The sequence below is a fragment of the Ipomoea triloba genome, chromosome 13 (genome assembly GCF_003576645.1).
Source record: "Ipomoea triloba cultivar NCNSP0323 chromosome 13, ASM357664v1".
Taxonomy (NCBI): Eukaryota; Viridiplantae; Streptophyta; class Magnoliopsida; order Solanales; family Convolvulaceae; genus Ipomoea; species Ipomoea triloba.
Window position 1 is genome coordinate 24,665,571 of NC_044928.1, and position 12,811 is coordinate 24,678,381.

Here is a 12,811-nt window from a genome sequence, read left to right on the forward strand (position 1 = left end):
ATTTATTTCTCTAATCAATTAACATTATGTTTTTTTTTAATCCTACTGACTCTATTACAACACAGTATTTTTTGAGGCTTCACTGAAACTTGAACTCACAACCTCCCATATAAAGGAGTATCTTGGTGCCAATGGACCACAAGATCCTTGGCCAATTCAACATTATGTTAATTAGCTAAGAATTTTTTATTTTATTTTTTTGAATTTTTCTACATAACTATGTAAAGTGGAGTTTGAAACCAAAAAAAGCAAATTGTTCAATTACACAAGTTTATAATATTAAAATATTTTGATTTAAGCTCATAGGTCCTATGAATTATTTGTATAAATAAACTAAAAACTAGTTGCTCAATTACTTATCATTAATATGTTTCAATAACCTTTTTGATAAAGATTGTTGGGTGATAAAGTCTTTGATGAATATATTTGGGTTTAGGCTAAAGGTCACGGAGCGGACCCAAGACAAGGATTTGACTTAAAATAGAGAAAAGAAGACTCGGTTCCAATCTTAGGGTCGGACATGGTGAGCTGACCCAATTTGGGAAAGTTAGGTTAGCAGGAGAGGCCATGGTTAGCCGGGGAATAGTCGATTGAGTCTGTTATGACTGCTCACTCTGTGCAAGAAGCTCTGGAAAATCATGTAGGGCATTGCTTGGAAGCCAGTTGTATAGATGGATATCAATTTGTCTTGTTTAGATATGTATTGTCTTTTTTTTTTCCTTTTTTTGTGCTCAGGAGGGACCAAGAGGTCATAAAGGCCACATATGTATTGTCTTATTACTACAAAACTATTATAATCTTTGAGCAATCACTACAAATGACATTCTCGTCCTTTGCGAGCATTGTTATTGTCTTTATATCCTTTGGCATTCTTTAATTTGATTAGTTAATTTGAACTGGCCTAAGTTAATTTTCTCTATCGTTGATGCTCTCATTGAGATCTTACATACAAGTTCAGCGCACTCTTTATTTTTTGTCCTATAGAACCATAATCCAAGCAATAGCGAGGTAAACTCTCATGATTCCCACTAAGGGTGGGCATTTCAATTCTATATCACATTTGTCCCTATACGTATTACAATTTCTCTAATACATAGCAATCCATTTATCTATAATTAGTATTGCACTTCTCTCATAAGTATTACACTTTCGCTAAGCATTACAAGTTTCCTTATTAGTAAGGATAAATCAATTTATCATTGACAGTATTACACTTTTTTTATAAATAACTTTATAACCTCTAAATATTAAATTTTGATCTAAAAGTACTATATTTTTCTTCAAAAATATCATACTTTTTCTTTTACAAGTATCTCACTTTTTTTCATAAATAACAATTAATTTATTCTTGGTTAGTATGGAATATTATATTTTCCTCAAAAGTATTACATTTTCATTTAGACATATACCATCTCACAAATAAGGATCCATAAGATAATCTTATAAGAGAATCACTCCTAGGCTATCCTTATACCTACAAATATCTCTACTTTTTAAAATGGGTCTCACTTCCATATCATCAAATTTACAAATTCTCCACTATTTGTTCTACATTCTTGCAAATCTCTCTCACTTTCAAAAATATGTCTCACTTTCATATTATATTATAAACATAATAATAAAATAATTTAAAAAAAAAAAAAAGTAAGTTGCTGGCAGCCTGCCAATTCAAAATAATTTGATTCATTCATGGTGGAATGGGTTTAGGGTTAATATCCTGAATTCCTGATCATGGCACATAGAGGGAATTAATATTTCGCATTTTATAACACAAGTTCCCTTCATAAACTAATATAAGTTTGACAAATAAGTGAAGCACACTTTAACTCACCACATAAAGACATTTTACATATCGGAAAATTGACTCTTAAGTTATTGCACCATTTATGGCTGACAAATACTCGTAACAATATAACATTGGGAAAGGATACTCCACCTTATGATTAGCACTGCTACAAAATTGGCCAATTGCTCTATGTTGTTAGGCTCGCGAATTTGAAGTCCCCCGTGGATTTTTTACTCATTCAGTCATTTGCACCTTGAGACTTTTTCCTCTGCTTTCGACGTTGCTCACGCTGACCTGTTGAAGTGAAGAAAATGTGTCTAATAGTACGGTAGTGAAGATAAGAGCATCTACATTATCAAACAATACAAATATAACAAGGGGTTCAAATGGCTGGTGACAATGATTACGTTTTTTCGCTTCTTTTCTCTTTCTCCTTATGTTGTCCATGTTTTTCCGCTTTTCTGCAATCCCCTTCAAATCCAGATGTGCCTGAGAGTAGAAACCCAAAAAAAAAACAAAAAAAAACAAAAACAAAAAAAAAACTGAGCCTTGTATCAAAATATACATTTTCTAATACATGGAATAACGAATTAATGAATAGATACAGATACATGGTTGACTAATCCCACAAATCAAGAGCTCACTACATCTCATACAAGCATGCACAAGTGGCAAAAAAGAACTTTCCAAACTGCAACAAAGTACTGATGTCTACTACATAAAGTAGCTAATCAGTAACAGATCAGCTAACAATTATTTAGGTCAAACAGAAAAACAACTGTTTGCAGTAGATGATTCTCACAGATGCAAGCACAAAAAACTTCAGAAGCAAAAAACCACAAATCAGCAAGTAAACCGTACATCAGTTAGAATGCCACATAATAAAATAAACAGACAAGATAATAAATGATACCTAGCTCAAAATGTCTGGTGAAATGGAGACAGAAGCCACAAGGAACAGAATAAGGGAATATTTGATGACTAAGTGACTAGCGATTAGTCATTAACATTTAGCTGAATGTATTAACTCTTATTTGTTAGCATTAATCTGACCAGATGATTGCATTAGCTATTTGAACAAAAATGCTTGGTAAAATTAGAGATTAGATATTTTAATTTGTAAAACGACATAAGGACATCAGTGTGTGTTATTATTGTACTGTATTCTTTTTAATAACTCCTTTTTTACATGTTTTGATTAAAAAAAATGCTAATTTTTAAAATGTTCTTTTCAAAAAGCTCATTCTAATTGACTTTTTGGAAATTAGTTTTTTTTTTGGGGTTAAAAAGCTAAGCTAAAAGCAATTTACCAAACACTTATACTAGCTTGTTAACTTTGTCAAACAAATAAATCTCTTCAAAATGCCTTTCACCAAGCATATATACAACTAGACTAGACTAGACACAGATAGACAAGCAAAAATACCTCTGGACCAGCACTTCGAAGTGCCTGGAGAGGCTCCACACAATCCTGCCCAATAACCACCAATTTCCTCCTTTGACTGTCTCCAGTATTACTTATTTTGCCAAGTTTCAGCTTAGCTAGTTCCTCTAATTGGTTCTGCAGGAGAGGAGAAACCCCAGCCTGAAAAAGATTTAAACAAGGTTACAAATGATACAGAAAGATGCATACCAAATCTCTGAAAAAATAGATGTAATAAGGGAATAATTTCCTTGATGTCCAACTAACAAGTATCAAAAAACAATCACTCAACATATGAAAATCACAAAATTATTGTCAGAAAATTATTAACCAACACTAGATTGCAAAGTAAATAAACAAATAATAAATAAGGCCCGCATATTATGTCTGAATAAAATAACCTTATGCAAGAGGCAAACACAATGAAACAAATAATTTCCCTCTATTGGTGGGAGTAATTAGTACGACAGAACATCTTTAGATAAATGATTTCATCAACAATAACAGAAAATCTAATTATGTAACCACTAGGGATCTTGCTTATGTTCTGATAATTAAGAGCACTGAATAAATTCCAACCACACTAAAGACTCAACAATGAATACAATCTGTCAACTCACCCCTGCCAAAAAGCGATTCGAAAATGTCTTGGGTTGTAATGGGAGAGAAAGAAGAGACTTCAGTTCCTGCAGTTTAAAATAAATGAATATAAAGTTAAAATATTGTGTTTGTGTTTTTGTGCATGTGCCGTGTATTATAAAATTACTAGAGAGTAAAAGAAGACCTGCTGCAGGTTCTTTAATTGAGAAGAAGTGGCTCTCTTTTGTTTAAAACTTTTTACCCTTTCCTCCTCACTATCATCATCATCCAATTCCAACTCAACTGATTCAGCATGTCGTTCAAGCCAAGTTTTATTGGCCTTATCCTTAAAGAAGAATTCAGCAAAGAAAAAATTTTAACTTTCTAAAAATTAAAACAGAAATATGCTGGAGGAGCTGGTAAAGAAAGCATACATACTGCTGAAAATATCAAGTAAAAGCTCATTTATTTTAAAGCCTAACATGATTACAATAAACTCCGGTCCTCAGCAGTGAACTTGGAAGTAGGGACACGAAGAGAATTCAGCATTTTGTGCATGTGTTTTTTGAAGGAGAGGGAGTGGGGAGGGGTGCAAAAATCAGTTGGAAACAACTATACGTGAGTGAGAATTCGAGTTCTAAGTCTAAAAGCATCAAGCAATTAGACAGCATCTATGAGAGAAAATAAACACTAAAAGCCATGATACATAACAAATGTTAGAAACAGGGTTTGAAAACATGATGCCTCATAGGAACATTGAATTATAGGCCTTCCACAACATATCACCTGAGAGTCTTTCCTAAGAATTTTGTCTATTTGGCGTGCAAGGGATAATCTTTTCATAATCTCCGGCATGTATGATATCTCTACAGGAAATCGCTGGAAGCTTTTCTGGACCCAAAATAAAAAATATACATATATATTAAATAAATTAAATAAATAAAAATAAAAACAGCACACTTCAGATTTTGTTTTGGTTTTTGATAGTTGTTTTTCTTTGTTTGACAAAAGAAGAAACCTCAAAGACTGAGGGAGGCAAAATTATGAAGTCAAGAAAAAGAAGTATTCATTTGCAGTGAGATAGAATTACCATCAAGCACAAAATGAAATATTATATTATTTTTAATGTAAAAAAAACACAGCTAAATCTTTCAGAGAAACAAATCTTAATAGAATGATAGGGTAAGATTTTTATCTTAAATCCTAATAGGACTCAACTTTGTTCAACTAGAATCTAAGGCTCTATTATTAGGAAAAATAAACACAATCTACTTTTCAAGAAGAATTACCTTAGCAAAGGATTTGCATAGAGAAGCAAACTTTGATGCATCATTTGAAGAGATTAGGGCAATACTACACCCATCAGAGAAAGCTCTGGCAGTTCTTCCACTTCTATGAACGTAAACCTAGCCCAATAACTCCATTTTTAAAGATTACAAAAATTATATCAAAGGGCAAATGTATTAGGCAAATATCAACTTACCTCAGCTGAATGTGGAAGCTGGTAATGAACAACAGTTCGAACACCGGGAATATCAAGGCCTCTGGCTGCAACGTCAGTAGCAATAAGTATGCCATTTTCATTCGAGCGAAAACGATCAATTCCCTGTATAATAATGAGTAAGAACCAAATGAAAAGATCTGCAAAAGCAATATGTTGAATGGCTTAACTTCCATTGCCTATACAAGTAGAGGTCTTTTGTTATTTGTATTTCTGATAATTGATTCACTCTCCACATTCTCCCCCCTACTCTTGTTTATTTCTTCTCCCCTGTTCCCTATTCCTTTCCTCTTTCATATTTCCTCTCCACTTCCCATCCACCATCAATAAGAAACGCACGTATAAGTTATAACTAGAAATAAATCACGAAAAAGCTAACCTTTAGTCGTGCTCGCTGTTGCATCTGGGCATGAAGTGTCGAAACATTGAGGCCAAGGATGCGCAGCATTGAGGAAAGATGGCGTAATGCTGCAACAGATGTACAAAAAACAATTGTGCGCCCTTTCCCATGAACACTCAAGATATAATATAAATATCCATCTTTATCTTCTTCCCTGCACCTGCACCCAGAGTTCATGACCATTGTCTAAGTGAGCAAAACCAATATAAGGAGTATGGTAAGTTGGTAACAGACTCATTTTTTAAAAATATTGTATCCTATATGGTCAGACAAATAGATCTATTACAAATGTCAAGGTCTAGACTCTAGTATACATTTACATACAATAAACTACAATACACCCTCTGATATTAGGTTTTCGACAGAAATGTAAAAATCTTGAGGTTATACTAATTCATTTACCAAGGCTTTTCATTTATTAAGTGTATCATAAGAAATTTAAATTGTAAACACAGACAATGTTAGACCATAAGCAAATTTTACAATATTTAACTACAGGGTGGTCAAGGTAAATTATGTAAAACAGTAATTAATTTGACAAATACACAAACAACATGATGGAATGCAAGTGTGCAACATTTAAATAGAAAATGAGAACAAAGTCAATGGAATGCAAGTAGCAAATTTGACCAATAGACATAAACAACTTGATGAGGTGCAAGTAGCAACATTAAAAAGAAAGTTGAAAACAACTTTAACAGCCAACATGAAAATACAGGCCAACGCTAGATGAAGCCAATACAAAGCTGGGCAGCTCAATTTTTTCTCTCTTTTTTCCTGTTGGAGAACATGTAATGGCAAAGCAGTATTGGGCACTATAACTTACTCAATGAATGACTCCATAAGCTTGTTTGCCATTATTGATGCATTTGTTAGGTCAACAATAGCAGCATCTGCTCGCATTCCTGCTCTCTCTGAAAGAGTTTCAATTGAATTCAACTCATCATTAGACTTTGATATTTGTGATCCACGCTTCAGCTTCTTCCGAAAATCAGCAGATAGGGAAATAGTTGCAGAAAAGACAAAAGTCTGCCTTTTCTTTCTTTGGACACTTGAAACTGTTATGCAATTCTGTGTTTCCATAGAATGCCCATCAGTTGATCTACTAGCCATGGGAAGCATGTCAACTATGGACTGCAACTCTTGAAAATGCCCAGTTTCTATCATGCGATCAGCCTCATCCAGCACAAAGAATGATAATGAATGTAGCTGCAAATGGCAAAATATATCTTAGAAATATATTTTTCTTTGTACCACGACAACATTAATAAACTAAAATATTAGTAACTGTGCAAAGAATGTGGATATAATTATAGGGTATTATTTGTTATTTTGACAGTATGGATTGGATGTTGAATATTGAACTTTGAAAAGAACCAACTCCAATTACGCTAGTTTTGTATAAGGATATCTATTTTTTTTTATATAAAAGAAACCATTGCAATATAGAGAGAAGAAGCATGTCTTTGCAACTACAAATTTTTAATGCTGAACAAAGTCAAGTGAAGATAGCTGGGGCAATATGGTATATAGAATTACAGGGAGTTAAAAACAGTCGACCAATTCTCATTCCAGTAATTGTTATGACAATTTTTTAATTCTTATTTGTTTGGCACAAGTATACTATAGTCAAGATGGCAAATCCTGATGGACCAAGCACATTACACGCAGTTTCATCAACACCCTGTCCCAGAAATAATCAATTAACTACCATGACATGAGCCCTTCTAGTTAAACCCAAAAGCTCCCCTAAAGAAAGAAGAAAAATTAACAAACTCAAAGTCTTTTATCCTGGTCTTTGGCAATCAGTACTTCTTCCCTGGCATTCCTTCCTATACAACAGTAGCATTGATTTTGATGTCTTGATCTAAAATCTTAAGCTAATTAAATTTTTTTTTTCTCAAAACTTGAGTTTTAACTATTAAGCATAGTAGAAAAAAAAACTACATCATGAAAAGTAAGAGTCATACTCATTTGTACCATATTTTTAATCAGAATGTAACTTGAACCAAACAAGAAGTTCCTTCTCATTTTGTGTTTGTGCATTGGGGTTAGGGGGAGACACACTGCTGTACATTTTTAAATATTTGGGAAGAAATAAGGATAACTGTTGGTCATGCAACATAATTTCATAAAGCAAGCGAGATACAGTATAAAGTCCATCTCAATAAATCAGTAACTTAATTTGTCAATGACTGTGCTAAACACTTCATATCCTTTTCTACTTTTGAAGAAGGGGGGATTTGGTATGAACACCTCCATGCAATCAACTTTTTCATATACAAAAACTGATGGCTAACCTCGACAAGATGAACTTCTCCACCTGACATAAGTTCCCATAGCCTCCCAGGAGTCCCGACCACAATTTCAGGCCTTCTTTTCAATAGTCTCTCTTGCTTTTCAGTAGACATGCCACCAACAATAGCAATAACCCTAATATTGGTGTGTTTTGCTACTTCCCTGATGTGATCAGTGACCTGGAGAGATTGTAACACTCACTAGTGGAGTAAAAGTAGCCTAATAGGAGTCACTTGTAATCACGCATACCTGAAGTGCAAGCTCTCTTGTAGGAGTAACAATTAGAGCCCGAAGAAGACCTCTAGGAGCTATTTTTTCATCTACCTCCCCATCTTCTGCATTAAGTCTGTCAGCTTTTTCTTTCTCTTCAAGAAGGCGCTGAAGAATGGGTAAACCAAATGCAAGTGTTTTTCCAGATCCAGTCTCTGCAGCACCTACAACATCCTGTTACAATAACCAACAATTATTAATATATTGGCAAGGTACACATTGTGACAACAAATCCCATTCGCATCACAGGTACAACCTTTCCTTGATGAGCAGCTGCAGGAATACAAGCTCTCTGTATTGGTGTGGGTTCCTTGAAATTCAGTCTGTATATTGATTTCATAAGCAGGGGATGAAGTCTCATTTCATTCCATGCATAAAATTCAGTCTCGTCTACTGAATCCTCGTCATCATCATTTTTGTTGTTGGAAACTGAAATAGGCACATGTCCAAGACAACAATGAATTACATTAGACGCCAAAAGGGACAAGATGGAAAAACATATGTAAATATAAAATTGTACTCCATATATAGCTGGAGTATGAACCATAAATTTAGGCAGCTTATATGAGACCTTGCACAGTATTCAACAACTAAAAAGTTTAGCACCTAATACAGTGAAAAGGCAAATTCATGGACCAATTAAATACTCTAAAATTACCTCAGACAAGAAAAATAAAATAAATATTGAAGGCAAGACAAAACAATAAAAATTAAGGACAGTAACAAAATAGTATTTTCTAGTTATTACACTCTCTAAGGAATCAGGATATAGGAACCATCGAGAGAAAGCACACAGGTATTTGGTTTTCTAAAATATAACTTCTCAGCAAATCTTAGTATGATGCCATTTTAATTGTATGCTGATAATGGGCGCATGGGTGTTGAAGCATTTTCAGATGCTGACTGGGCTGGGTCGCCAAGTGATAGGAGATCTACAACAGGAATACAGGATATTGTGTGTTTGTAGGGGGGCAATTTGGTGTCGTGGAAGAGTAAGAAGCATAATGTTGTGGCCCGCTCTAGTGCAAAGTCTGAGTACAGGGCTATGGCTCATGTGACTTGTGAGATAACGTGGATTCGCAATATTCTAGAAGAAGTTGGTGTAAGGCAGTAAGGGTAAATGTGCCAGTAAGGTTATGGTGTGATAGCCAAGCTGCTATACACATCTCTTACAATCCTGTTTTCCATGAACAGACCAAACACATTGAGGTAGATTGTCATTTTGTGCAAGAAAAGGTGCAACAAGGGTTGATTTGTGTTGGACATATCCAAAGTGGTGATCAACTAGCAGATGTGTTCGTGAAAGGTCTTGGTAGGAGTAGGGTCGAGCCCATTTGTAACAAGCTAGGCAAGGTCAATATCCATGCTCCAGCTTGAGGGGAAATCTTGGAAGGTATTGAGGGAGGTGCAGTGAATAGCTCTCAACTACTCATTTAGAATTTTAAATGAGTGGTTGAGAGCTTGGTTAAACCTTCTACTAGCATGTATAAAACTATAAATACTTGTCTTGTACAATTCCTTTTCATCAGTTCAATATATACATAGTTAATATTCTACATACATATTCTACATTAACGTTAAATGATTCTCCATAGATTCAACAAATCACTCACCATGAAGGGGAAAACTCTGAATTTATTTTTAGAAAGAAAACAAAAAGACAAACCACTGATTATCAATGCAATACACATAATAAAGTTTTGCATAAACAATCAATCTCATCATAACTCATATCAACAAATACCAAAGAATTAAAACTCTTAGTAAAGAGTAAACAACAAATTCAGCACAACACTAACCAGCTGTTAATTCTGTATTGTCTTCTGTTTTATTCACCAGGCTACCCTTCTTCTTCTTACTTCTTTTCTTTTTCTTTTGTTTTATTTCCTCATCAGCTTTATCATCTCCCTCTTCACCATTGGAATCATCATGATTTTCACTTACTTTCTGCTTTTTTGTTTTTGGCTTTCCCTTGGATTTTGGCTCCTCATTTCCTCCACTCGACTTTGGAATCTCCAATCCGTATGTTGTTTCATCAACCTCCTCCAGTGATAAAAATCCTACATACATTAAGTATTGATCAATAAGAGATCAGGAAAAAAAAAGGCCAAAGCAACAGCATAAATTTTACAGAAAGATATGCCCAAATCCAATTTCACATGAAAGGGAGATAAGAGTACCTCCTCCGAGTTCATCGTCACCGAAGAGATGGGAGAACGCGCCATCGGTTTCAGGGAGCGAAGAGTTCCATGGAAGTGAGTCGAGATGCTCAAGTAGTTCAGAGTCCTCTCGGATACGCTTTTTAGGTTTTTTCTGCTTCTTCTTGCTATCCGAAGGTTGAGAAGCCATTAAAGAGCGCCTAAGGTTTGCAGAATGCAGGAAGATGTAGAGCAGGGGGAATTAGGGTTTTAAGCGTTTTAACGGACATCTTTAAAATAAAAAAAATAAAAAAAAATAAAAAAGTGTTTTAACGGCAGCCTGCATGCTGACGCAATCAAACGGCCGACGGTTAGAGCCAAAATTGGACTGAAAGTATGGGCCCGTAACTCTGTAAGGCTGTAATTGCAAATGGACGCTCTTTTCCATTGTTATACCTAGGGGTGAGCAAACGGACGGTTGGTTACCTAACAGACCGAAAAACAGACATTCATTTTTGACCCTCGTAACCGACCGAAGGTGGTTCTATGACCGACCGTCGGTTTTCGGTCGGTTACCGAAAAACCGACTATAAGCAAAAATCCAAAACTTCCAAAATCAAAAATTACATATACATACTGCCACTACATACATAAAGTTAAGTGTTTACTACCAAGTGCTAATCACCAAAGTCATAAGGTTAAGTGTTTACTGCATATACACACTGCCACTGCATTGTTTTACTAATTAAAAATTTAAAAAACTATTTGACTAATTTTAATATTTTACAACCAAAGTAGTTGAAGGCTAGTCAACGAATAAGGAAGGTTATCTCCTAAATTAACAGAAAAAAATAATAACAGTGATTAAAAAAAAGTTCCATGTCTGGACTCTGGAGTGACCGGAGGCTCTGGAGCAGTGCAGTAACTGGACGAAGACGGAGAGGGTTCACCGGCGTCCAGCAGAAGCTAAGGATATGTGAGACTGTCGACCGTGAGAGCTTGAGAGGACTGAGGAAGTGAGCTGCGAAGGCGTAGGCGTTTCTCAGAGTGTCGCCCTCACCGATGGTGGAACCATAGACGGGTAGACGTGAAAAATGTGAGGATTGAAACTGGAGAAGATGAGTGGAACTGTGGAAGTCGTGGTCTTGTGGAGAAGACGAAGCCGAGAAGCGAGAAGCGAGAAGCGAGAAGCGAAGAAGGTGAACTGGTGTCTGGTGAAGTGTGATTAGATTTAGGGATTTAGAAAATAGGAATTATGAATCGTGGGCCATGGGCCATCGGCCAGTATGGGGTATGGGCTATGGAATTGAAATGTTGATTGGGCTTATATTATTATTATTATATATATATTAATATTATTTATCGGTTATCGGTCCGTCGACCCCATTAACCGTAAAATAATCAAAAAACCGAAAAACCAAAAAATATTTATTAATATTATTTATCGGTTATCGGTTAGCGGTTATCGGGCGGTTAACCGATGTTTTGCTCACCCCTAGTTATACCCTAGATCAAGTTCATCTTGCATTTTGAACTTTGGTATAAAGCAATATTCAAATTATGTGTTTATATTTAATGGGTAAATTATTTTGTAACTTCAGATCTAAAATACACAATTTACATATTGAATATTCACAATTTATATACTAAATGATCACAATTTAAATGTAGACATTCATTATATAAATTGTGATAGGGTTCACATTGCAAAGTAGACCCAGGTCTATGGTATAAGTGTATAATTGTGCTTTCAATTAATAAATTATTTATATATTACAATTAGCATATTATGTATATGTAGTTAACTTATTATGTGTATGTAATTAATAAATTATGTATATGTAATTAACATATTATGTGCACCCACTTTTTTTTTTTGAGTACTACTGACTCTGTTACAATATAGTATCTATTCATAGCTACTTTCTCAACCTACTGAAGCACAAAGAGTCAACAGTTATAATTTGCCTGCTGTTTTTATATTATACACCCATTTTTACACTCTAGAATGAAAATTGAAAGACAAAATCCTTGTCAATATAATTATAGGGAGATTTTGTAAACTTTAAAATAATACTTTTATAAATGTTATATAATGAATTTTAAATAACTTTTATTAGATCTCTTTAGATTTTATAGGTTTTGTAAGAGTTTATTGGGTGTTTGGCAGTTTTTTTTTTGAAAATCAACCAAACGGTAGATTAAATCATAGCAAAAATAGAGTCAGACATGACAGAGTCCTAGTACATAGCATGGTGCTGTTAAAAAGCAAGAGAAGCTAAAGTATGAGCCCCTAGATTAGCAAGCCTAGGGACCAAACTAACTGTGCAATAAACAAACGAAAGCATAACTGATCTACATGCATGAATCGAAAAAGCAATATAAGAAAAGAGATCCCCATTCGGTGTTGATAACA

General features: G+C 34.6%; 1 protein-coding gene across 1 annotated transcript; it reads right to left on the reverse strand.

Annotated features, from left to right (window-relative positions):
- Positions 1 to 1,667: 1,667 nt before the first annotated feature.
- On the reverse strand, positions 1,668 to 11,592 carry LOC116002217 (DEAD-box ATP-dependent RNA helicase 13-like). The gene is made up of 15 exons (XM_031242291.1): positions 10,438 to 11,592; positions 10,057 to 10,317; positions 8,514 to 8,686; positions 8,237 to 8,431; positions 7,990 to 8,166; positions 6,516 to 6,898; positions 5,669 to 5,849; positions 5,272 to 5,394; positions 5,078 to 5,194; positions 4,575 to 4,679; positions 3,994 to 4,134; positions 3,830 to 3,895; positions 3,213 to 3,371; positions 2,194 to 2,275; positions 1,668 to 2,080 (listed from the first exon to the last, which is right to left on the reverse strand). The coding sequence occupies exons 1-15, from the start codon at positions 10,604 to 10,606 to the stop codon at positions 2,025 to 2,027; spliced, it is 2,388 nt and encodes a 795-aa protein (XP_031098151.1). The 5' UTR covers positions 10,607 to 11,592; the 3' UTR covers positions 1,668 to 2,024.
- Positions 11,593 to 12,811: the final 1,219 nt, after the last annotated feature.